Source organism: Kryptolebias marmoratus, linkage group LG24 (genome assembly GCF_001649575.2).
Source record: "Kryptolebias marmoratus isolate JLee-2015 linkage group LG24, ASM164957v2, whole genome shotgun sequence".
NCBI lineage: Eukaryota > Metazoa > Chordata > Actinopteri > Cyprinodontiformes > Rivulidae > Kryptolebias > Kryptolebias marmoratus.
The window spans coordinates 7,763,579-7,790,227 of NC_051453.1; the positions used below are offsets into that span (position 1 = coordinate 7,763,579).

Consider the following 26,649-nt stretch of genomic DNA (forward strand, 5'->3'; position numbering starts at 1 on the left):
GTATGTTGGTGTCAGCCAGGCCGGCCTCTCACGACTACAGCTGGTTCAGAACGCTGCAGCTCGTCTCTTAACGCGAACAAAAAAGCGTGAACATATCTCCCCAGTGCTTGCTTCCCTTCACAGCTATGTGCAGCTAGTGAGGATTGCCCCTCTGGACCATTGGTAGGTAGGAAGACAAAGTTCTAATGTGTTACATAGAAATCAAATGATCCCAAACATAGCTTATAAAAGGACTCAATATTTTTATTAACTACTAAACATGCCCTGTTCCTTTAACACATTTTTTGTTGTACAGAGATCTTGAATTAATGAGAATATATAAAACTGTAAAAAAAGACTTTTCCTCCTCAACTCAAAGATTACCAGTGGAGTTAAGGTCTGCAACCTGTGATGGCTGTTTCATGTCTGAAAAAAAATAAAGAAAAAAATATGCTTTAGCCTCCTGAAGAAGTTTTTGGCGGTGTCCCAGGACAGATGGTTGTATTTGGAAGCAGAATCAGTTAATAGCCTATCAGCTAAGACAGTATTTTTTTGTCATGAGGCCTAGGTATGATACTAGACTTAAAATTAGTAAAACTATATATTTATATAATCTTTATTATACTTAGTTTTGAATGAATAAATACAATGTTTGTGTTGAATGTACAATAACCTCCTGAGACCCAGCAATGCATTTTTGTCCTCTGTGGAGTACATAGGTTTTTTGTTCATAACTCTGAAACTATACATGCCACTGTGTTAAATCCTGTTGGTCCTTAGAGAGGACATCCTGGGCTTTCCAANCAGAGTTCAGAGGTAAATGTATGCCTCGAAATGTGTTCATATTTGCCACAAGAGAGTCCCGATGTCCTCTCCAAAGGACATACTCTAAAAAATAAATAAAAACATGTTTTGAAATTTTTTCAATTGTAGTGATGTTTTTTCACACCAAAGAGTCATGTAGTGTAAAAAAAATTGAAATTCAAAAACTTTTTTTTCTCTGGGTCTCAGGAGGATATATGAATACAATAGTTTAAGATCTTGAAAGGTTTGTCATGTGTGGCCTATTTTCACTTTGGCTGTTTCTGAGGGTAAACAGACACACGTGGCAGGTGGTATCCAGTCACAAATTCTGCTTACAAAGTTTAAATTTAAGGACATTATTCAATCGATATGAGAAAAAAAAAGTTGGGGATTTTGTATAATACATTATGATTTGTTTTTACCGGTCTTTATGACTTAGTTATGAGTAGCTTTAAAAGTTTTACCATTTGGCTGTAACAGTAAATTTTTTACAGTTTCAGTAGTGTTACACTGAGATCACAACAAACAAACAAATATATAATGAAAAAATATTTTTAAAAATTGATAAAAGTTCATTTCAAATAGGCTGCTGACCATCTCTAAGGCAACTTGAGAATCCTCTCAGTGCCTTATTTTACATTTATTACTTTCAGCTCTTTTTGACTTCATTGTTTGTTTCTTTGTTTCTTAATGCAAACGAAATAAGGCCAAACGTGGATCTACATGGGCTCAGGTTTGGTTTTAAACCACGTGTCGCGGATGATGGTTTATGGCAGCTGCCGGAACCACGTGGTCCAAACACCAGCTGCAGGAAGTAGAGACGCTTTGGACAGTTATCGTAATTGTCAACTTATTTCCTATTCAAACCTACTATATTGTTTGTGTACACTGAGAATATCCAAACGCCGCTGTTGGAAGCGAAACATCCAATAAAATATAATAAAAAAAATAAAATAAAAAAAAAAAATAATAAAAATAATTTCAAAAACTGTATACTGTTTTTAAATTAAATGATTTGTGCAAAAACTCCATGTTGTGGGCGAGGCGCGTGCACGATGCAAAAAAATAAAAAAATAAATAAAAAGAGGTAGCTCCTGATTGGTTGACGCAGTCATGTGGGCGGGGCAGCATCAGAGCGCGGAGCTGCAGAGAGCCTGCTGCTGCGACCCGTCTGTCTTTCTGGTCCAATATTCCACTGAGCGGACAGACCCACGTGCACGCAGTGGCAATTTTGTGACTTGTCTCCAAATACTCAGATTATTTGTGTTTCACTGAAACACACAACAGTAATAACCATGGTGAAGTTAGCAAAGGTAAGCTGAATATTCGTCTATTTTATTTATTTTTTACTCTTACGCTGTGCGCACGTACCGGTGGTAGACATGAAGCTGTTTACGCACGAGGCCTTTGCGTTGAAGTTGCTGCGTTCGTGAGGAAAATGAACGAAAGCATCAAAAAATAGTTATGTGCAGATGTGTTGCGGTGAATGACTTCGTTTTATAAATTTGAGAGGCTTGTGTTTTGAGTGCACGGTCTATTTTTTCTGGTAAAACTCCGTTTTTAGGTCGTGGTTTTGTTGGTAGCACACTGCTAGGAGTTCGTAGGCCTAACATGGCCTGCTGACGCTTGTCGACGTTTTATGAGGATACTTAACCATTTTTGTCTACAAGCTCGGGTTTGTAATGCGCACATCATTGATTACTTTAACTGCACTTCTTATTGAGGCTCATTGTTTTATTTTATTTTGTTTTTTATTTCTTCGTGGAGAAACTCGTAACGCGCTTTCCGCTAGTTCGTGTCCAGCTTAGCATTAGCACGTTTCACATTTGAAGTGCATTCTCCGTGGTCCGCTTAGTTACGTTTTTCTTTAAATCTCGTCTTTAATAGTTTGCTTCTCGGTGCCATAGATTGGACCCCTGATGGCGTTTTAAATAAAAGGTTTCGTTTGTTATCTTGTAATGAAGCGTTAGCCCGCGGTGCTAGCTTGCTTGGCCTCATGAGCTCCACGTGGGTGGGCGCATGCTCTGAGTGACACACGCGGTGAACAACCAAAACCGAGACATGAAATGACGCTGCACGCAGACACACATCATTACTCTTATATGATTAATTCACGGATTTATTTGTTGAATGATTGAGCAAATAGTCAACGATTGTATTTACGATGTTAGTTTGTGTTTTAATTTTTAACTAAAGTGAGTAAAAACACCGGGACGCATCTGGAGCGCGACATCTTGGAGCCAGATCTTTATTTTGACAAATGCATGCAGTGTTTTTTGAGGTTTTAAAAAAATGTTTTTGTTTTTTTTTTTGGTTTGTTTTTTTTTTTACCAGGGAGCAAATAAGCAAACTCAGAAGAAGAAGGCCGCTCCACCTCCTAAAAAGGTGGAGGAGGAATCGAGTGAAGAAGAAAGCAGTGAAGAAGAAGAGGTACAAATCTTTGACACTGTTTATTAATGTTTGTTTCTTTTTTTAAATGTAAAGTATCATAGGAATAAGTGTTTGTATTCTTTGGATTTCAGGCTCCCCCACCTAAGGTTGCAAAGAAAGCAACTCCAGCTGTCAAAAATGGCACCATAGCTAAAAAGGCAGAAAGCGACGAAGATGATGATGATTCTGGTAAGTTACAAAATTCTGAAATTCATTTTTAAACTTATAATATGTTAATGTGATAGACTGGCACAAATTTTTATTTATGTTTTCAATGTTGATAATAGTAATGTGTTGTAGTCCTAGTGCTCCTCTGTCAATGGGGTCTTTTGACTTTTGGTCTGGCAGAACAGCAAGCACTTTAATATGTGTGGCTGCTTGACAAATTTAGTTTTTGTTTTTCCAAGCAGTCTTAAACTGAGCATAATTTGTGAAATGAGCTCATGGTTTGATTATCGTCTGCAGAGGAGTCATCTGAAGAAGAGGCACCTCCACCAAAGAAGACACCTGCTAAAGCAACACCTGCAAAGAAACAACCCAAACCCACACCAGCTAAGGCAGCACCACCCAAGGCAGAAGAGTCCGATGAAGATGATGACGATGGTACGTGGTAGAATAACATTGAAAAGAGCCACTTTTTGTATAAATTTACACAGTTCTTATTGTTGGCCAAAGTGATATAGTCCCACAAACACCCTCCATTTCTTGGCATGCATGCAGTTGATTGGTACTCATGTGTGTTATGTACGGAGGAAAAGTAAAGGCAGCGCTATGTCTTCGGTGCCGGTGTGTTTTATTGTCTGCCGGTTCTATCCTCAATCGCTGTTACAATGTTTTAGTATTTGGATTTGTGCACTAAAGGAGTTATATCTGGATTTGTTGTTGTTAAGGGTATTTTGTTTTTTGTGTGTTTCTTGTGTAGATGATGAAGATGACGATGATTCAGAGGAGGAGGCTCCTCCCCCTAAGAAGGCTACTCCTGCGAAACCAGCCGCCAAGGCAGCAGCAGCAAAACCCGCCGCCAAGGCAGCAGCTAAAGCACAACAAGCCAAAGAGTCATCTGACGACGATGATGAAGAAGAAGACGATTCAGAAGAGGAGGAGGCCCCACCCCCCAAGAAGGCTACGCCAGCCAAAACAGCAGCTAAAGCAAAGCCAGCTAAGGAGTCATCTGATGAGGAAGAGGATGACGACGATGAAGATGGTAAACCTAAGCCTAAATATTTAGTTGTAGCTTTGGGCATAGACATGCAGTCTTGAACTTCATATGATGATGCTAAAGGGACTTAATACTGATCATGTGTGATGTCACCTTTTTATATATATCTGACAGAGTTTACCTGCAGGTGGTCGTATTGTTTGTTTGGTCACAGCGACTAACAATCCTTTATTCCTGCTGTACAGACTCTGAAGAAGAGATGGATACCACTCCAGCAGCCACTAAGGCAAAGAAAGCAGGCATGGTGAAAGCTAAAGAAGAGTCTGAGGAGGAAGAGGAGGATGACGACGAGGAGGAGGAAGAAGAGGGTGAGGTTTTTTTCATGCTTATTTTGGATAAGTTTGTCTTTTTTATTTCAGCAAAGTGATCAGTTCATAAAACAATAAATGCACACATTTAGTCATTTGTTGCATAAATTCATGAAAAACTAAATTGTAACCCTTTATTTTTTTTTAACAGAACCTCCAGCAAAACCTGCAAAAAGAAAGGCCGAGAGCAAAAAAGAAACACCACCTGCTAAGAAAGCAAAGTCAGATGGTGAAGGTAAAAGGAATTCATTGGTGTTACCAAAATTTGCAATCAATTAGCCATTTAATGCAGCCTGAGAAAACCATAAAATACCCAAATCTGTTCCCATTTCCCAGGATTCTGTCTGTTTGTGGGAAACTTGAACTCCAACAAGGACTTTGATGAGATCAAATCTGCACTGACTAAATTCTTCACAAAGAACGACATTGAGATTGTTGAAGTTCGGCTCGGCGGATCAAAGTAAGTTCTTTTTTTGGATGTAAGAGTCATGAAGTTAAAGGAAATCAGTTTTGAATTTTCTGAAATTTGATTTGTCAACTTCTCAGTTTGTTTACTTTTCAAAATATTTGTTCACAAGTCGCACACTGCTGAAGGGAATGTTTTCATTTTGCTGATTTTCTATTAGAAATGAATTAAATCCATTCAGCTGACATTTAAAAGAAACTCTTTAAGCAAGGTCATATCTGACTTAATGAACCTATTTTATTAGGAAATTTGGCTATGTGGACTTTGCATCTGAGGAAGACCTAAACAAAGCACTGGAGCTCAATGGGAAGAAAGTCATGGGTCAGGAGATCAAGCTGGACAAGGCCCGCAGCAAGGAGAACGCACAGGAGGGCAGGAAAGGTAATTTACCTGTGCAAAGTTAAAACCCATTATTGTTAAAAGTGGCGTTATTTATGAACACTGTCTAATCCAGGTTAGATGGAAAACAAGTGACAGTTTTAATATATCTTGAGGTTTCTCTTAATACATTAACATTGTTTCCCCACAGAGAGAGATGCCCGTACGCTGTTTGTGAAAAACCTTCCTTTCTCTGCGACGCCTGACGACCTGAAGGAAGTGTTTGAAAATGCCGTTGACGTCAGGTTACCTCAAGGACCAAATGGTTCGAACAGAGGGTAAGATGAGGACAAGCAAGGACTGCTGAAACTTTAACAACAAATAGAGACCGGGCGAACTCTGGTTATTAAAAATTTGCTCCTTTTCACAGCATTGCCTACGTTGAGTTCAAAACTGAGGCTGAAGCAGAGAAGATGATTGAGGAGGCTCAGGGTGCTGATGTGCAGGGAAGGTCCATTGTTGTTGACTATGTTGGAGACAAGAGCCAGAAAGGAGCCAGGATATCCGGTAAGTCTGGGTTTCGCGTATGAGCTGCGTTATCTATTGATGATGATGATGTGCAGTTTCCTGGATCTCACAGATGTCCTCATAAATCTTAAACATGTCTGCCCACTTTCTACTGTCTGTGTCATAGCATCAGGATCTGCCAGCAAAACACTGGTGGTAAATAATCTGGCCTTCAGTGCCACAGAAGATGCTCTCCAATCCACCTTTGAGAAGGCCGTCTCCATAAGGATTCCACAGAGGGATGGCAGACCAAAGGGGTAATTGTTTTTACAGTTAGAGCATGCTTTGCCTTTTGTCTGTCTACATCATGTCGTGGAAGTTTATTTAATGGGCCTAAATTTTCTTAACAGTACCTGTTGTCTGAGGTGATTTTAATGTAATATTTTGTTTCATGTGCCGTTTTTGTTCTCAGCTTTGCCTTTGTAGAGTTTGAGAGCACAGATGATGCCAAGGAAGCTCTGGAAAACCTCAACAACACAGAAGTTGAAGGACGGACAATCCGACTGGAGTTCAGCCAGAGCGGCAGTGGCAGAGATGGAGGCAGAGGAAACTCTGGTACATTTTCTAACTTGATTCAGTTTTTTTTTTTTTTTTAATTGGTCTGGATATTATTCCAAGTAGTCAGGACCAGATATGATGAAAAAATTGATCTCCTGAAAATGCATGAAGATTCAAATGATAGTCAAGTACTGATCTGGTCTTTATCATTTATTCTGGTGTTTCTGTTTAGATAATTCCTGACAGTGTATTTATTTTACACCTTTTTCTCTACCAGGTCCAACAAAGACTCTTTTTGTGAAGGGTCTCTCTGAGGACACAACAGATCAGACCCTCAGGGACTCCTTTGATGGCGCTGTGGGAGCCAGGATAGTGACCGACAGAGAGACTGGTTCTTCTAAGGGGTACGTTTTAAGGAAATGATTTGTCCCCGACTGTCGATGCTTCTCATGAGCACCGCTCTGTCCCTGCTGTGACATTGTATGGATTCGCATGAGAAGTAGAGTAGGCTCACAGTTAAACAGACAGCTTCCTGGGTGGAAGTTGTCCATGTCTGATGTGAAACAGCTTTGTATTTTACAGATGCAAACTCAAATTTAAGGTTTGCTCTGGAGGATCAACTTCAGTGGGCTCCTTCATGGGTTTAGTGTTTAAATAATTCCCCTTTAGGTTCTGTTTGTTTTATTCGTTCTAACACGGCACTCTCAACAGCTTTGGCTTTGTGGACTTTGACAACGAGGACGACTGCAAAGCAGCTAAGGAGGCCATGGAGGACGGTGAAGTCGACGGCAGCAAAGTGACCCTGGACTACGCCAAGCCCAAGGGTGAAGGCGGCTTCCGTGGAGGCAGAGGCGGCCGTGGTGGATTCAGAGGGGGCCGAGGCGGATTTGGAGGGTTTGGTGGGTTTGGTGGCCGAGGCAGCGGCAGAGGAGGAAGGGGTGGACGTGGAGGACGAGGTGGTTTTGGAGGTAAGAGTCAAAAGTAAAGCTCATTTACAGACTTATGTAGAAGGGGGTGATTTAAATTCTGGTTTTTATGGTGCCCAACTTCAAAAGTTAATTTAAAAGATGTCAGCTGATTTTAATTATATCTGCCCATTGTTGCTTCAATGTTATAATTCTGTGCTTTTGCTTTTCCCATAGGTGGACGAGGTGGCGGTGGAGGATTTGGAGCAAAACCCCAGGGGAAGAAAATCAAGTTTGATGATTAGGTCCTTGGTGTATTTTTATGTTATCGATGGACTCTGGATTCACCTGTTTCAGAGCTTTTGGACATTCCAGAAAGCCTCGTTGGTATATTTATCTGTAAATGGGCGTTTTTTTTAGCCCTTTATTTAGACCCTTCACACCTCCTATACCTTCTTGTGCCAGAATGGTACTTCTGACCTTTTCAACTTTTAATGCTACATGTGAAGCTGAATGTCCCAAATGCAAACCTGCACCTCTGGCCCTCCTGTGGGGTCTTTTTTTCACAAGGAGTAAAATGGAATGGGTCTGGTAAGCAAGTTTGCTGTGAAAAAGAAAAGAGCTTTTGTCAGAGACATTGTGTAAATTTGAACTGTATGATTTCATTTTACCTTTTGTAAAAAGAATTTACACCTGTATCCATATTTCTGTTTTTATTTTGTCATTTAGTTTGCTTTAGATGTTTAGTTTTACTGTGCGGAATCATATTTTGATAGTTCATCCTTACGAGCTGTGTTGGTGGTTTGTCACGGTTTATTGGAGCTGATGGAAAAGCCTCTGTAACATAAAATGTTTAGAGTGTATTGACTAAATTTTTTTTGTCTCCCATCTCAACATTTTCAAGATGAAATAAACCTCATAAGGGGTCATTTTTAAATCTGTCACATGATCTGAATCACTTTAGTCATTTTTTTTAATAGCATAAACCTTAACTGGTTTTAGGAAACTTCAATGGTTGGTATTGATTGAGGACTAATAACAAAATTTTACTAGCTAAAGATTGAGTTTGTATATTTAAAAAGGCAAAGTTAAAACCATTTACAATAAAGTAACTTTGTGAATTAAGATTGTTGGATTCCAAATGTGCGTTGGGGGGTAGTGAGAAGATTTGGCCACAAGATGGTGCCAGATGAAAGATATTTGGCAAATCTTTAGTTCCAAAGTTATTCTGAATGTGAAGTCAGCCTCATGATGATACTTCAAAACCTTGTATTTTAACTACTTATCTATTGGCTGTACTTTACCACTGATTAACCTTTTGAGCAAATATCAGCAAAGTGATTGCCTTAAAAAAGTATCTAAAATTTATAACTAATTTATAATTCCTTGATGGTATATTTATATGTAAATGGGCGGTTCAAAACAAAATCCTCAGAACATTTTTGGAGCCCTTTAATTTATTTGCGTAAAATTAAACTGTATGATTTCATTTTACCTTTTGTAAAATAAGCAGTAAGTTGGTAAATCTGATTAGTTAAAAGCTATTAACTGACTAAGTTATACTGACTGAAGATGGAATTTATGTATAGAAAAGTAAATAAAGTAACATGGTGAATTAAGAACTATTGGACTCCAAAAAAAGTGAAAAGCTTTGGCCACAAGATGGCGCCAGATGAAACATATTGGGCAGATTTTTCCAGTTCTTCATGGGAGTTATTCTGAATGTGAAGTCAGCCTCATATTGGAGCTTTAAAACCTCGTATTTAACGATTGAAAAATATTTATTGGCTGTACTTTACAACTGATTAACTTTTTGAGCAAATATCAGCAAAGCGATTGCCTTCAAAATAAGTGTCTAAAATTTACAACTAATTTATAAGATTTTCAGTCTCAAACTCTGGCATGAAGGACGGTGGGCGATCCTTCTAGGAATGCTGGGACTTTTATTTATCAAGTCTTTGTTGTCTGCAGTGTTCTTGACACTATACACAAGTTCAATAACAATATCTGCCCTGACCTTTCATTTGCTGCTAACGACCATTCTGGTTGAAAAAGAATCTCAGCTCGCATGGTTCCACCTGAGCCTGACTTTGGCAGCTCTCTGTTGTCAGTGACACCAGCAGACAGGGGACAGCTGAGAGCTGTCATCTGATGGCTCAGAGCTGAACACAGATCTTTGTTCCTGAAGGTGCCTGCAGAGGCTCTCATGATGACAGCAATGAATGACTCCATTTAGAGCTTTGCTGCTTCCTGTCTCAGAGGTCGTGTTTGCTTTGTGGCATTGTTTGCCACCATGTCTCACCTGAAACTTTTGGCTGCTGCTTTTTTGGTGTTTTTAAAAATATTTTGTGTTGTCCTAAGTTACCCTTAGAGCAATTTAATCACAAACCCAACAATAAAGAGCCTGGTTATGTTTGGTATAACGTATAACTTTCATAGATTTTAAATTTATTCTCAATAATAATAAAAAAAGTAATAGAAGACCCAAACTGGCATAATTCTGACGTATATAGTTTACTTAACATGCTTCTCAGTCTCAGTTATGCAAAGAATCTTTCTTCAGCAACAGTTTGTGGTTATTTGACAATTTGTGTCTGATCACAACAACATGTGTGTAGGTTAACTTCAGACATAGGCCACTCTTAAAAAAGACATCTGTGATCTCAGTGGGATTGGCCTGGTTAAATAAGTTAATAAACAGTGCAATCCCTTTCTGATTAGAAAGTACATATATGTATATATATATATATATATACTCAAAAATATATCAATAAATCAGATTCCTGACATAATTCTAAACTACAGGCATGTAAATATATTTTGAGTCAGTGAAAGCCAAATTTAGAACAACATATTTTGTAGATTTCTTGTTGTATTTTATCACAGATAAATTTTCTAACAGGAAAGACTGTACACCATTTTGTTATCATTTTTTTTTTCCTCCACTGTAACAGCACATTTCCGTTTAAACTTTGTGAACACCAGTTAAACATTTCATATCTACACATTTCTCTGAGGATAAAATTTTAAAATTCCTCAAGTTCTATTTTCTACTTAATACACACACACAGACACACGCAGTTTTAGCCTAACCAACATCATTTCTGTTTAAAACCATGCCAGGTATGGTGCTCCATAAAGAGCCCTTTGAAGAAAGTAGAGATTCAGTGTGAAAGCTTCCATCTTCGTTCAGCCGAGCCGCTGACATCAAAGGCTTCTTCTTCCAATTAGGGTCAGCAAACATGAAGCTCCTGGTCTGAATGTAGAGGAGAACAGCTGACTGGGTGCTGGCTTCCAGCCGCACATCATCACCAGAGTGGGACATTTATGTAAGATTACAGAAAAAGTTGGTTGGTGCTTCGTAAGTCACTTCTGTCCACAAAACGTGTTTCCTTCACGGTGGCCTTGGCCTAAACATTAATAATCATGACACCTGAGTTTCACTTCCAATTTTCATTCTCTACAAAGCCAAAGCTCTTAAAAAATGTTACAAAATATAATCAAAGACTAACGAGGCCTGAGCTATTTTATTTTATTTTTTTATTGACTTAGCGGAACTGCTTCCCTTTAGGGTTTTTTGGGGTGAAAAAGAAAGAAACGTGAGTGTAATCTGTTGGGTGGAATCAGACATGAAGCAGGAAGTTGAGGGAGAACAGAAGAGGTGGGGAAGTTTCTCTGTGCTGACTGTTTGGCCTTTAAGTGTACTACTGAATCACTGGACTAAACTAGTTGACATTCCTTACTAGTTAACTAGCCAACTAGTGAGTATTTTAGTGTTTACTAGTTGACTAGTACATTTTGAAGTCTTACTAGTCAACTAGTGTGCACATTGGACAACCACTTGTTGACTAGTAGGCATAATTTATGTTGACTAGTTAATGTAGGACATTTTTACTCTCACTGGTTTACTTGTATGACACAGAATAAACTTTGAGATCTTACTTCTCTATTTTTTAAAAGATCTTCTGTGGGTGATTTGGACATTCCAGTGATGCTGCAACACTTTGTTGCTTTATTTATGGGCCAACACAGTCTGGAGATAAATTGCGGCATTCAGACTCTTATCTGTGGTGCTGAAGCGATAAGCAATTTAATGCAGTCAGTTTCCTGTTTCTGTCAGCTACAAGCCACGATTACACAGTCCAAGTTGCCCGTTTGCACACAATGGCTGAAAACATGTCTCTCACATCTGAATTGCATTCTGAAGTCTGCACAGTTTTACAGATTTTTTTTAAAAACAGCCCTTTAAGTGTTTTGAAAAATAGAAATGATTGTTGTTTTATGCCTCAGAAAAAGCTTTTCTGTGTTTGTGTCGCACGCAGCATATCCATATGCTAAAAGAAAGTCCCCTTGGTGCTTCTGCACAGTATCTTTTTGAAAGCTTTCCTGAAGTCTTTGTTGAAGATGGTATAAATGAGTGGGTTGAGACAGGAGTTGCAGTAGCCAATCCAGAAGAAGAATGTGAAAAGCAGGTCTGGGATGATGCACGTCTCGTTGCACACTGCCTTTAGAAAGTAAGAGAAGAAGAAGGGGAACCAGCACACCACAAAGACACCGATGACCACTGCCAGGACAAAGGTTAAGCGCTTCTCTCTGTTGACCATTGTGTTGTGCCTGGCAGCTCCGGGGTTGTTGTCTGTTTTCGATTTTCCCCCTGGCACTAACCCAGCTCCCTGTGAAGTGGCGATTACGTCATGGTTTACTGAGGCCGGAGCGTTGATCCCCCCCCTCCGGCTGGTGACCCCGACATGCTGGCACTGCCATGACCCCCTTCTTGGCTGTGCTCCATATCACTCTCTGTGCTTGAGCTGTCACTATTGTTATTGTCAGCCTTTTCCCCTCTCAGATGCTGGGCACTTTTGCCCTCCTCTTTAGTCTTTGGTTCAGACTGGGGTGCAGAGGAGGGGGGTGAAGGGACATGTGGAGAGGCGTCAAAACAGGTGGTGACAAGAGACACGTCTGGAGATGGAAATGGAGGCTGAAAGAGATTATTGGCTGTGGGATTTGGGGAAGTTTGAGAGTCTCCTGGAGATGGAGAATGGGTGATAGCAAGAGTGGGGGATCTGGGGTTTGAGGTTTTATTGGATGAAGGAGGGGTGCTGTCTTCAACTTCCTTCCCATCAGCTTGTATGTGTCTTAGAGGCTGACTTGGGGGTGCACAACCTACCCCTTCCTTCCTTAGCTTGCCTGGTGGGCGGCAGATTCTCTGCTTGGCTATTTGATAAATTCTTACATAGACCAGGATCATGATGAGACATGGTGCAAAGAAGGAGCCTATGGTGGAGTATAAGATGTACCAGCGCTCAGCAATCAATGGGCACTGAGGTCCTCTCTCACTCGCTCTGTCTCCCTCCTCGCTCTTGCTGGGTGAGAGCAGTTGAGGGAAGGAGATTATGGCAGAAATGAACCACACAGCCACAATGGCGCCTTTGATGCACCTGGGAGGTCGCTGGTGTCCGTAAGTGACCCTGGAAATAGACAGGTAGCGGTCCAATGAGATGGCGCACAGGTGCAGAATGGACGAGGTGCAGAAGAGCACGTCCAGCGCCCTGTAGATCTCACACCACAGAGCCTTGAAGTACCAGTAGCCAAGCAGTTCATTGGCCAGAGAGAATGGGATGATGAGGGTGCCCACTAAAATGTCCACAGCAGCCAGGGACACCAGGAACAGATTCTGCAGATCATGGAGAGACCGGCTGGTCAGGACAGCGATGATGACCATGATGTTTCCAAAGATGGTGAAGAAAACCACCAGGATGATGGCGGTGGCAAAGGCCGCCGTGGCTTCAGGAGAGTAGGGGGCGAGGGCTTGGACACTCTGGTTGCAGGGCACGGACACTCCGGAGCAGCTGCTGTCCACAGTTGAGGCCATGCTCAGATTATTATTTATTTATGTTACTGGATTAAACAAAGCAAAAGTACATAAAACTATGTTTTAATAATTGTGTCATGTGCTCTTTATTAATCAGTAAAATAGGCTATACTTTGCATTAAAAGTTGCACAAGTCAAATCTTTAGAGGAGAATAAAATGGTGTCTCAGATTTACCTCAGTTGTTCCAGTTTTTCCCTGAGTTTGCAAACAGATCCCTCAGACCCTCCTTGGCAGGTCTTCCAAGTTCATTTAAGCACACAAACCAGTCAGGAGTAATGCGTCAAAATGCAGATCTTTGTAATGAAAAAAAAAGATGCCACTTTGTAGAACCGGTTTCTTCATAAATAGGAATGAGAAAAAATAAATAAGAGAGTGGGGAAAAAAGAAAAGTAAAGTGGCGTGTTAAATCCGAGGATTTAAAAAGTCTCCAAAAACTACAACTTTTTTTTCTCCAACCTAATTCATGGTCTTTGTGTAGTAACTGATTTCTTGAAGGCGACAATGTTTCATTTAAAAGGCTCTAATTTAAGGTCGGAAACAGAGGCGGTGGTACATTTGGGTAAATTCTTACTCTTTGCCAATCTGTGCGTTCTCGTTTGGAGACGCGCGTTTACCGGTTAAAGAATTTAGACATGGATGAGAGGAAGTGATACAAGCTACTAATATAGATTAAAAAAACAAACAAAATACCTGTTTTTAGTTCACAGAACAAACTGAGCCGAAACCAGCATCTCCAGTCCACGGAAGAAGAAGAAGAAGAAGAAGGACGCAAAGTTCAGCATCGAGCTCTCCAAAGATGCGCTCAAAGCCAGATGTTTCCCCAAAAACGTTTCTTCGTCTTTACAATGATCCCCATCTGCCCTAAATGACCCAGGAGTTGTTGTTTTTTTTTATTCTTAATGCTGCTCTGGTGCGGTGTAGGCGTTAATACTTGACACTTGAGTTGCTACAGCAGTCTCCGAAAAGACAAGTGACAGTAGATGGCATGTTCGCTCACGCAGGAAGACGCGGAGATGGTGAATACAGCCTGCTTGTCAAGCCGCTGCGTGTTTTGTATTTTATCTTTGTGATCTATCTTAGAGGGATCAGGCGAACCTGCTCCAGGAGAGCACCTTCCAGAGTACAAACCAAGCTTCTGACGCTCCGTTGGCGCACCTTTGTGCGCACACTGGTTTGAGTGGGAAACTTGAATTTGAATCCTGAACTCAGATAGCGGGCAGCGTGGAGTCTGTATGTGTGACATACATCTGCAGCAGCTTTGAATATCTAACTTCATAATCACAAAGAAAGAGAAGCCATCCAGACATCATTTGCAAACCAACACACAGATCTCTTTAAATTGCTGTCTTCAGTGATGTCTGGGGTCTGTGATACAGGATAGCTTAGCAAACAAAATCACTTTTTGTTTTGATAAAATAATAATAAAAACAGCAACACATTTTCTTTTACACTGACAATGATTTAAACATAAAATGCTGCATGTGACATGTTGGTATCCTAATTTATTTATACTCTTGACAGAAGAATATATCTGCTTTAATGTAATGCTGTGCATTAAACAGTTGATTTGGGGTTGTTTTAGGTGGAAGAGGTGGTGCAGGAGGATTTGGAGCAAAACCCTAGGGAAAGAAAATCAAGCTTCATGACTAAATCCTTGGTGTATTTTTATGTTCTCAAGCTTTTGGACATTCCTTGATGGTATATTTATATGTAAATGGGCGGTTCAAAACAAAATCCTCAGAACATTTTTGGAGCCCTTTAATTTATTTGCGTAAAATTAAACTGTATGATTTCATTTTACCTTTTGTAAAATAAGCAGTAAGTTGGTAAATCTGATTAGTTAAAAGCTATTAACTGACTAAGTTATACTGACTGAAGATGGAATTTATGTATAGAAAAGTAAATAAAGTAACATGGTGAATTAAGAACTATTGGACTCCAAAAAAAGTGAAAAGCTTTGGCCACAAGATGGCGCCAGATGAAACATATTGGGCAGATTTTTCCAGTTCTTCATGGGAGTTATTCTGAATGTGAAGTCAGCCTCATATTGGAGCTTTAAAACCTCGTATTTAACGATTGAAAAATATTTATTGGCTGTACTTTACAACTGATTAACTTTTTGAGCAAATATCAGCAAAGCGATTGCCTTCAAAATAAGTGTCTAAAATTTACAACTAATTTATAAGATTTTCAGTCTCAAACTCTGGCATGAAGGACGGTGGGCGATCCTTCTAGGAATGCTGGGACTTTTATTTATCAAGTCTTTGTTGTCTGCAGTGTTCTTGACACTATACACAAGTTCAATAACAATATCTGCCCTGACCTTTCATTTGCTGCTAACGACCATTCTGGTTGAAAAAGAATCTCAGCTCGCATGGTTCCACCTGAGCCTGACTTTGGCAGCTCTCTGTTGTCAGTGACACCAGCAGACAGGGGACAGCTGAGAGCTGTCATCTGATGGCTCAGAGCTGAACACAGATCTTTGTTCCTGAAGGTGCCTGCAGAGGCTCTCATGATGACAGCAATGAATGACTCCATTTAGAGCTTTGCTGCTTCCTGTCTCAGAGGTCGTGTTTGCTTTGTGGCATTGTTTGCCACCATGTCTCACCTGAAACTTTTGGCTGCTGCTTTTTTGGTGTTTTTAAAAATATTTTGTGTTGTCCTAAGTTACCCTTAGAGCAATTTAATCACAAACCCAACAATAAAGAGCCTGGTTATGTTTGGTATAACGTATAACTTTCATAGATTTTAAATTTATTCTCAATAATAATAAAAAAAGTAATAGAAGACCCAAACTGGCATAATTCTGACGTATATAGTTTACTTAACATGCTTCTCAGTCTCAGTTATGCAAAGAATCTTTCTTCAGCAACAGTTTGTGGTTATTTGACAATTTGTGTCTGATCACAACAACATGTGTGTAGGTTAACTTCAGACATAGGCCACTCTTAAAAAAGACATCTGTGATCTCAGTGGGATTGGCCTGGTTAAATAAGTTAATAAACAGTGCAATCCCTTTCTGATTAGAAAGTACATATATGTATATATATATATATATATACTCAAAAATATATCAATAAATCAGATTCCTGACATAATTCTAAACTACAGGCATGTAAATATATTTTGAGTCAGTGAAAGCCAAATTTAGAACAACATATTTTGTAGATTTCTTGTTGTATTTTATCACAGATAAATTTTCTAACAGGAAAGACTGTACACCATTTTGTTATCATTTTTTTTTTCCTCCACTGTAACAGCACATTTCCGTTTAAACTTTGTGAACACCAGTTAAACATTTCATATCTACACATTTCTCTGAGGATAAAATTTTAAAATTCCTCAAGTTCTATTTTCTACTTAATACACACACACAGACACACGCAGTTTTAGCCTAACCAACATCATTTCTGTTTAAAACCATGCCAGGTATGGTGCTCCATAAAGAGCCCTTTGAAGAAAGTAGAGATTCAGTGTGAAAGCTTCCATCTTCGTTCAGCCGAGCCGCTGACATCAAAGGCTTCTTCTTCCAATTAGGGTCAGCAAACATGAAGCTCCTGGTCTGAATGTAGAGGAGAACAGCTGACTGGGTGCTGGCTTCCAGCCGCACATCATCACCAGAGTGGGACATTTATGTAAGATTACAGAAAAAGTTGGTTGGTGCTTCGTAAGTCACTTCTGTCCACAAAACGTGTTTCCTTCACGGTGGCCTTGGCCTAAACATTAATAATCATGACACCTGAGTTTCACTTCCAATTTTCATTCTCTACAAAGCCAAAGCTCTTAAAAAATGTTACACAATATAATCAAAGGCTAACAAGGCTTGAGCTATTTTATTTTTTATTTTTATTGACTTAGAAGTGAGAAAACAAAAGCAAAAGCAAATTTGCTTTTGTTTTAACTGTAGACACACCACCGATCTTTGAGTTACAAAATGTCTGAGGAGGAAGTCACAAGATGCAACAATGTCTTTAAATAAAAGTAAAATTGTGTTGCTTTCTTTTATCTTCCAACCCTTCACCTCTGTGTTACAAATATCCATCCATTTTCCTTAACCGCTTCTCCATTCCGGGTCGCTGGTGCCTATCTCCAGCAGTCACTGTGCGAGAGGCGGGGGACACCCTGGACAGGTCGCAAGTCCATCGCAGGGCCACATATAGACGAACGAGACAAACAACCATTCACACTCTCACTCACACCTTGGGACAATTTTAGAGTCATCAATTAACCTAACATGCATGTTTTTGGTCTGTGGGAGGAAACCGGAGTACCCGGAGTAAACCCACGTGTGCACAGGGAGAACATGCAAACTTCACCCAGAAAGGCTGGGAAGCAAACCTGCAACCTTCTTGCTGGGAGGCAACAGCTCTAACCACTATTCCACTGTGCCACCCATGTTACAAATATCTACGCCCTAATTCCAGCTCATTGTCACACAACAGAGCTAATTCAAACCAAGTCACTAATGGCATCTTTATGTTTCTCACTAACGCTGTTTTCTTCCGTCTTTTTTTTTTCTTCTTCTTTTTCTTTTTGCTTTCTCAGATCGTCTTGCCGGTGCTGGAGACAGTAAACAATAGGTGCATACTTTGTCAGGTTATATCAAACTAACAACACTGACAGACGATACAACAATGTAACAATAGAGATAATTCGGCTCACGGGCTTGACTTTGGGTCACCTAAATATTGTCTGGTAACAAATAAGATGTTTGAAGGAGATAAATGTTAATCTACGCTTCTGTGTCGGCAAATGTACCCTCTTGGAACACAATATAAAGAAGATCTAGTTACTGTATAGCTCTGTTGTCCCCGGAAGGGATGGTGAAAAAAAAGAGGAAGTTATTTTGTTTGTTTGTTTTTGTTTTTTTTAGCAAGCCTAATGTTCTGTATAGAGTACACATAACATAAACAATATGATCTAGTATTACAGCAGGTGCATCTGAAGCAGTTTTCTAAAATCTTGAGCATCAGCTTATAGGCCAGTTTTTTTTCTTCTATATATTTTTATATTGTTATATTTGTTATGTTTAGAAGCACAGATTTTATAGATGCTATCATCAAACAGTATGTGTGATGTTGTAACAGCTCAAAATGTATTAAGGTAGACACAACAAAAGGAATATAAGTTGGTAAAAAAAACTATACAGCTTGGATCAATTCATTATGACTTTTTTCTGAATGTTTAGTTTTCTTACATATTTCCCCGAATCAACAGTCAGTACTTTTGTTAGATGATCTGATCTGGATTTTCACCAAGATCTTGGTCGCCGAATACGACGACACATACCCACAAAAACACACGCCAAGATAATCTGGAACAGATTTTCAGAGACGACTGGCTTGCGAGCAGGTTTATTTACAGATATACATCGTGAATTTACACATATTTACATATTTAGACATAATCAACACCCACTATACCGCCTGACATTCAGGGGTACGGTTATTCAACATTCAATTATTACTTTAATCTTTGAGTTTAAATTAAATCAAAGAACCTAAAAATTGCCCACTCTATAAGGGGGGATGGATAAATTCACGTCACATAGCTCGTACCAGCAGTAAATTTAATTCACAGTGTTAATGTAAACCCTTATCCAGATTCATGTCAAGTATATCAGCACATTTAAACCCACAGACAGCATGTGAGAAACAAATATAAAGACTTTTTAAACTTAAACTTTTTTAAGGTTCCCAGTAGTAGACATGCAGTAGCAGATCAAGTCATGTTCCTAAACAATGAGTCTGAAGACCTCTAGAACTTCAGAATGCTCTAAATGTTGTCAATGACCTAATTGTTGCTTGAATGAGGTAGAGAGTTGTTACTTCCTCTTATATGAAACCACGTGAAGTTATTGCGTTATGCACTGTTAGTCATAACAGAAGCCTTGTCAAACATTCTCAAACTGAAAGCCTAAATAAAGACTGATAAGACCAGTCTCTGATCTGTTCAAATGTACAGTATATGTTACAGAAAAGAAAGCATTGTCATCGTGGATCACGTGCCGTCTTAAAATACTATCTATAAATTTGAAATTTGTCATAGTAATGGGTTCCCGGTCAATTAGGGACACGGTGTGTTCCGTTTGCACTCCTGAAGACAAACCTTAGACTGGAAAAGTTGAAGATTTTCACCAGCCCTGACTTCGAAATTAAATATGGCCACCTTGTGCTTAAAAGGTGGTGAGAGCTGCAGAAACAACAGGTTTATTAAAGCATCGCTGACCCACTTACCACTGACAGAGACGGAGCTGTACAGTGTCTGTTATGTTGCTACAGTGTTTGACCACAGAAAAAACAAATGCAGACAAATACAATGTTATCACAATGCAAGTCCCACAGGTTTACTGATTTGCAACTGAAACAAGACGGGCGTGATGTCGTTCCCAGATCTGAGTTCACACTTCCAAGGTTAAGGGAAGGCAGAATTATTGTTCTGATCCCAGAAAAGGTGGGGAGGGAGGGGGGAGGAGGACCCTACATTTACTTTTGGCAAAAGAAGATTTTTTTTTTTTTTTTTTAAATCTGCTTGATAAAAAAACATAATGAAATATGTTTGACAGCAGATAAAGTGTTTGGTGTGCTCACTGATAGCAGCTCCACTTGGATCCTGTCTCTGAATTTTGAGCTGACGCTAAAAGTTTTTCAACTTGTTCATATAAATACACAACTCTAAGTAAACCCTTTTAGAAAAGGTCTTCATAATTTACTTTTGAGGGAAGCCCTCCGAAATTCACATCGCTGCCCAGAATCAGCAGTTAAAAGATTGCGACTGTCTCTCTCCAGATAAAGGAAAGCTTACTTGGACGTTAGCTTTTGGCTCACCTGCATCGCACTGAGCTTCCTCTTGGCATCCGCGGCCGTAAAGCTCAGCTTGTGGGTTTTGTCCTAAAGCTATAGGAGATCCACTTTCTGTGAGCAGGCCATGTCACTGTTGACCAGATTCCACATGTGCAAGAGGTCCGAGGGCAGCAGCTTGTGCACCACTATCATGTTCTTAAAGAAACAAGGTTCTCGGTTCAATTTGCTGTTCTTATTTTTCACCAAGCCAAAAGTCTTGAAGGCGTGATGTTTTACAGGCGTGACCTGCAGCACCTCAAGACACATGCCCAAGAAGACATCATCGATGGGGTAAAGTTCAAGCGTTTCTGAAGCATAGTGAAGCCTCCTGACCAGAGTCCCATCCATCAGAAAGCCCCCTCCGCCAGCATATGGAGGGTAGTACGTTTTATTATACAAAGCCAGGGGGATGTAATATTTGTTGTCCTTGTTACGAATGGGCTTAGCTTTGAAAATCACATCCCCCACAAACAGGTTTCTGTCATTGCTGCTTTCCAGAAACTCGAAGATGTTCTCCACGCTGACAAAGACGTCGTCGTCCCCCTTGAAGACGTAGCGGACCTTGGAGCAGTAAATGTGGAACCACTTGAGAAAATGAGTCTCCTTGAGAGTCAGATTGAAGAAACTATCTAAGAAGTCCCACTGAAGAATATCTCCATAGATATAGTCTTCATACTCCACAAGTTTCTGGTGGTTAGCTTGTTCCGCATCGTTAGAGGGTTTACCAAGCAGGAAGAGGAGCTTCACTCTCTTGCCATTCACTACCCGCTCTTTGCCCCATGTTTTTCGGATAACCTCTCTGCGGTCATGCTGAGTGGCCACTGATTTAATCACCATGAGCAGATAGATCTCCCCCGAGCACTTCTCTGGGTGATTCAGAAGCATGGGGAAGAGACGGCAGTGTTGATAAAGCATAAACTGTTTAAAGTTTTCCTCCAGGCCGCCGAACCACGCCTGGCTTGAGAGGTTGAGGTTGGCGCTACAGTTGGAGCTGGTCACATCCCAGCTGCTGAGGCTGTTTTCCTCAGTGACGCTGGGCTTCTGCGTGGCGGAGTGCGCTTTAGGCTGCTGTTTCGGCCTGCCAAACTTCCAAAAGCTTTTCAGTCCCAGATACGAGTGGGGTTTCTCTTCCTGGGTGGCTCCGGGCTCGCCTCTTTGAGAGGGATGCATGCGAGCCAACCTCTCCAGTTCGAAGGGAACCCCCATATTGATGTTCCCCTTCTGGACAACAGTCAGCGCCACCACAGCCAGGAAGAACATGACAGTCAGCCGCTTATACACTCGGCAGCGATCTCTGTTGTTCATCCTGTGAGAAGAGAGAAATCAGTTAATGGCATTTAGGTGGGGAATCATTTTCAAGGAAAAGGCTAAATGTTGAGTTATACCAGATGTTTGAAAACATCAAACACTGAACCTTTTCAGATTGAACCGAGTTCAGTTTAAGCATGAAACTAAGCGGCCAAAATTACACCTTTTTGAATTACGATCTCAAAGTAACATTTACGGGTTATGAGACTGACTTAAGGAATGATGGAGATGTTTGGAGGACCCCTAAATGTATAGAAAAAGAAAAAAAAATCAAGAAATGTTACTATAAGTGAATCAGTTATTTTTGTAACCCATTTCTGTCAGTATCGTGGCACACAGACAGGCAAAAAGAAATAAAAACGGAAAAAGAATCATCTTCAAAAACTTAACTCTGCAACAAATGACATACTAATGTTTTCACACAGAGAAAACATTGCACATTTCGTACTCTTGATTAGAACTGGATCTGTTTATTTGAGAGAACAAGTGGAATGTACTATAGATTCTCACATTTCCTTAAAGTCATGCCCTGGCTTGTTTTATCCAGGACCACCGAGACGCTCCAATAATAGACCCCCTCTGTCTGTTAGGACTTCTTTAAAACATGAGAACAAGATGAACTTTTTCTTAAAATTAATATGTGAAAGGTGCAACTGATGACAGTGAAAAATAATCGGTTTTTGGCATCAGTATCCCAGCTGCTTAGATCGATGGGCTAGATGTTCTGAAATATTTATGAAGTTATATATGTGTCCAAAAAGCTGTTTATTGAATATATTTCTAAAAATCTAAAAATATAACACTTGCAAAAAAATATTCTGTAGCTATGTTTAATAATATTGTTTGTAACGGCGTGGTGAGCTCCATTTAGATCGGAAATCTTAATGAGGTACTTGGTTTAAACATTTTCTCAATTTTTAAAGTTTTCCTCTCAGTTTAACAAGACAACAGAAGTAGCGATTAAAGCTGATTTATATTTATATTCTATTTATATTTATTTTAAGAACAGAAAACGTGAAACTTACATGTTCTGTCTGCTTCAAACGAAGGCGGAAGGTTGAACCCAGAAAAAAAAGGTGTGTGAGGGGATCAGACCAGCGGACTGTTTCCCTTTAGGGAGTTTTTTTTTAGGGGGGAAGAGAGAAAGAAAGTGAGTGTAATCCGTGGAGTGGAAGCAGTCATGAAGCAGGAAGTTGAGGGAGAACAGACGGGGTGGTGAAGTCTCTCTGCGCCCTGATGCTGCGGTGTGCTGACTGAGTTCGGCTGCGCGCGCCGCTCTTTTAAGCCTCCGTTACGCACGGCGCACATGGAGCAGGAGGCGGATGATGAATGAGCCGCGCGGCCGCGCGGCCACGCAGGGCCACGCATGCACGACACTCGGTCGCTCCTCCATACAAAACCTCCGAGGACTAAACAAACACTCCATTTCTCCTGTTTCTCTTGTTTGGGTAACTTGCCCTCTCTCATGGGGAAACTTAATGCGCAGCATTTCATTTCCCTGATAGTCCCCATAGTCCTTCAGTCTCTAGCCTAAACCAAGACTGGCTAGTTTTGACTTATCTATTTATTATTTTTTAAATATTTTCCCTGTATTTCCCTATATTATGTCTGCCATCTTTGCTGTAGGTTACTATTAAAGTCTCAGCGTTCCTTGAAGGAATGCATGTCGCCCCCTGTCTTTAACGCCAGAATTTAAAACTGAGATCATCCTGCTCAAATCCTGTAAATGACTTTATTTGCAATTTCATGTGATGCTGTGAGATGTCACAATCAGATCACATGTTGAGAATGACTCTCAGCTACAGCCACACCAGGCTTGAGCTCACTATCCGTAAAACGGATCAAGTTATACCTATGTCTGTGTTAATTTAAGTAGATTGGCTGAGGTAGCCATCTTGGACTCCAAAAGTTAATCAGTTGAGACGCACAACCAATCATTTCTTTCTGAGTTTCACTAAAATCTGCCCATCAGAGTTGACACCAATAGTTAATTCCAAAGTTTTATGTAAAAATATTGTATTGGAGTGACTCAACCACCACAACATCAAGTTTTAGCTCATTATCTGTAAAATTGGCTGAGTTAAAGCCATTTTTGTGTTGGCTAATGTCAACCAGCTGCAGCGGCCATCTTTGACTCCAAACGTTAATGAATTGTAGATGTACATCCAGTTCTGACTTTCTGAATGTTTCATTAAAATCTGTTCAGTGAGTCATGAGATATTTTGCTAACAGACAGACACGATGCATTTGTTTCTTGTCAAATATAATGCATATAATTAAAAAAAGCCACATTAAGATTTTAACATAACGCTAAAATTTTATTTTTAGCTTTTAGAGTGCAAGAATTTATCACAGTTCACTGCCTACTTTATGAGTCACAAACACAACGAAATATCACTTTTTATCACTACTGCGCTTCCTCTTAACAATCAGAACTTTTATTACTCTTTTATTGCAGGTTGTGCCACTGTTACTACAAACAAATTTGTTAAGACGTCTTCTGCTGCGATGACTAAAACCACATGAATGAGGCTGTAAAGTCTACACCTCAGGCAGTGTTTCACAACTGAAATCACATTGTTAATGTTTTTATTTGTAAAAATTATTATATAGAGCAGCCATTCTGACTGTGAGTCAAGAATTCCTTCAGTTTTTGGAGAAAAACTGAAATAACAAAACCCAACATGGCAGCCGGTGGTACCAGTGAAAACATGTTAGATCCCATAGTTTCACAGCACTTTACAGCAACGAACTCAACTTTTTTTTTTTTTGCAAACAACACAGTATGTTTATCCCCTAATAACCAGAAATGCTGTCATAAGCTACATTCTGTTTTATGATTCACTGCACATACTTCCTTCCCTAAAATAAAGAAACACTTCACCTTCATCTTATTTCATCCTAATTCACAAGGAGACCTGCAGATATATACACAAAAAATATGAACTAAAATCCAACAAAGGCAAAAATTGTCTTTTTTCCTTTTTTTTACAGCTGATTCTGATTGATTGCTACCAATTTTAAAAAAATATGAAAATGAACTGAAAACATGCATGTCGTTTCAATTCCCCATTTTGGCGGATAGAAATTTAAACATATAAAGACCCGAAGAGGAAGTAAGTAGAAATTTGAATGTAAGTAGAATTTGAATTCAGCTGAAAGAAGGACTTCAGAAACAGCTGAAGAAACGTGTCGTGCTCCTGTAATCCTGTTGTAATTCCACCAAAGCACATTAAACAAGAACTCAAAAAACTTTGTTACTCTTCGGAACAAAAGGTATAACACACAAGATATTTGATATATTTTTAAAATGTTCTTAACTTTATTCATGGCTGTGTCATGGAGATATCTTTGTGCTATTATGAGTTCTCATATGCTCAGGTTTGACTTCTTTACCTTTCACAGACACATGTAGACAGCAGTTTTTGACTCATAATAGTGACATAAATGTGAATAATTATGCATGTTAGGCTGCCTTTAGGCTCAGGCCGCCCTTGAAAAAGAGATCTGTGATCTCAGTGGGATTTTTCTGGTTAAATAAAGGTAAATAAATTAAACAACTCTTGGAAAAGGTTAGCATTTTGATGAACACATTTGTTCACCATGATTAACAAAAGCTTTGAAAGCAGGATTTATTTTTTTTATTTTTAATATAGTCTGAGAACAGACAAACATATCAACAATTAGCACTTTTACTGTAAATCAGCTGAAGATAACTTATTTTTCTTATTTTTTTGAATCAAACAAACACTTTTAAGGGTTTCTTGCACACACAGACAAAAACAGAGGAGGATCCTGAAGGCTGTAATGTTCATTGCCCAGCTGTCATCACATTTATGCTTAATCCTTGCTGTGACAAAAAAGCACAATTTCTGCCTTCTTTATGGTATGGACAAAGAATAACAAACAGCCCATCTGCTTCAAAACAGGAATTTTCAGCCTGAACACAGCTGCGATTCCAAATCCCTCCTTCCTCTCCATCTCTCTCCATTTCCTGAATCCAGCCAGCCATCCTTCTCAGGCACATGTGCATCCTGTTGCCTGCTCGCAGTGTTTTTTCCCGTTTTGACACCCCCACCCCCCCACCTCCTCTGTAGACTCTGCCTCTGCATGTTCAGAGGAGCGAGGTGGTGATGGACCTCACAGTGCCCCATTTTCCCCTCATGCAATAAGACAAAACTTGTGCCAGAAGACGAACGAGTGCTAGCGAAACCATCAACAGAAACAATGAAGTTGATCTGATCAAACTTTTTTTTTTTACTTCAACTGATCACATAGGAGGCTGATTACATTTAGAGCTGTCAATTAGAAGAAAACAAGAACCAAAATACCAAACCAAAAAGTGGTTTGATGAGTTTTAAAGCTGTAGATAAGATTTTAATCACGTCAGTCTCAGTATAAACAAGTGTTTGTTCTCAGAGTTCAAAGGCCATAATGGCAATGAAGCAATGTTAATTTTTAATAAATAGGTTTCACAATGGGTAACATTTGATTTCACGAGAAATGCGTACCTATGAGCAGGAAATGGAAACTGAGATAAGAACAGATACAGTTGCACAATCTGACTGATCTTTAATCGACTGTCATGCCCATGCCCACAGGCGTGCTGACGAGATTAATTGACAAGTCGGTGATAACTTTCCATTCAAAACATTATAAAAAAAAATTCTGTTCATTAATTTCATTTATAATGAAACTAGAGTTTTAGCGTGGTGAGAAAACAGTTTTGGAAGAAATACATAAGGCTTCTTTTTCTGCACGCTGCTCTTGTTGGGTTTGACACACCTGAAGAGACGTGTGACAAACTGACTGGGATGATGGAATGTCAGAAATGTTGTTTTGCTTCCCCCTTTGTTCCAATGATCGTAAGCTCCTCAGTCACCATAAAGGAATTTACTGCTTGACAAAAAAGAGGTAGCTGGAGGGGATTTGTCCTTCTTTTCCACACAGCCATCAATGGAGGATTGTCTTCCTCTAAAACCCAAAAGGAGCTGTGATGAGCTATGAAAGCCATTTTGTAGATAAACATATACGTATACACTTGTAAGAACTTTAATTTATAAATGAATGAATACATAACTAAGTAACCTTGTCAGCACATTTCTAACTTGGATGATAAACATTGACAGAAA

At 39.6% G+C, this 26,649-nt stretch overlaps 2 protein-coding genes, 1 non-coding gene and 1 pseudogene across 3 annotated transcripts; 2 read left to right on the plus strand and 2 right to left on the minus strand.

Annotated features, from left to right (window-relative positions):
• Positions 1-1,939: 1,939 nt before the first annotated feature.
• ncl (nucleolin) lies at positions 1,940-8,441 on the plus strand. The gene is made up of 16 exons (XM_017413540.3): positions 1,940-2,096; positions 3,118-3,213; positions 3,306-3,402; positions 3,679-3,816; positions 4,136-4,417; positions 4,618-4,740; positions 4,892-4,975; positions 5,077-5,200; positions 5,451-5,587; positions 5,736-5,862; positions 5,955-6,091; positions 6,219-6,348; positions 6,504-6,646; positions 6,867-6,993; positions 7,301-7,557; positions 7,732-8,441. The coding sequence occupies exons 1-16, from the start codon at positions 2,079-2,081 to the stop codon at positions 7,797-7,799; spliced, it is 2,088 nt and encodes a 695-aa protein (XP_017269029.1). The 5' UTR covers positions 1,940-2,078; the 3' UTR covers positions 7,800-8,441.
• On the plus strand, positions 3,909-4,046 carry LOC112450417. Its single transcript, XR_003039047.1, has one exon. It is a non-coding gene; the product is annotated as a small nucleolar RNA SNORA57 (small nucleolar RNA).
• Positions 8,442-10,620: 2,179 nt separating the features above from the next.
• Positions 10,621-14,363, minus strand: LOC108234291 (annotated as a pseudogene).
• A 5,452-nt stretch (positions 14,364-19,815) lies between these two features.
• b3gnt7 (UDP-GlcNAc:betaGal beta-1,3-N-acetylglucosaminyltransferase 7) lies at positions 19,816-22,783 on the minus strand. The gene is made up of 2 exons (XM_017413334.3): positions 22,543-22,783; positions 19,816-21,515 (listed from the first exon to the last, which is right to left on the minus strand). Coding segments are annotated over exons 1-2 (1,254 nt in total). The 5' UTR covers positions 22,545-22,783; the 3' UTR covers positions 19,816-20,263.
• Between the last annotated feature and the right edge of the window lie 3,866 nt (positions 22,784-26,649).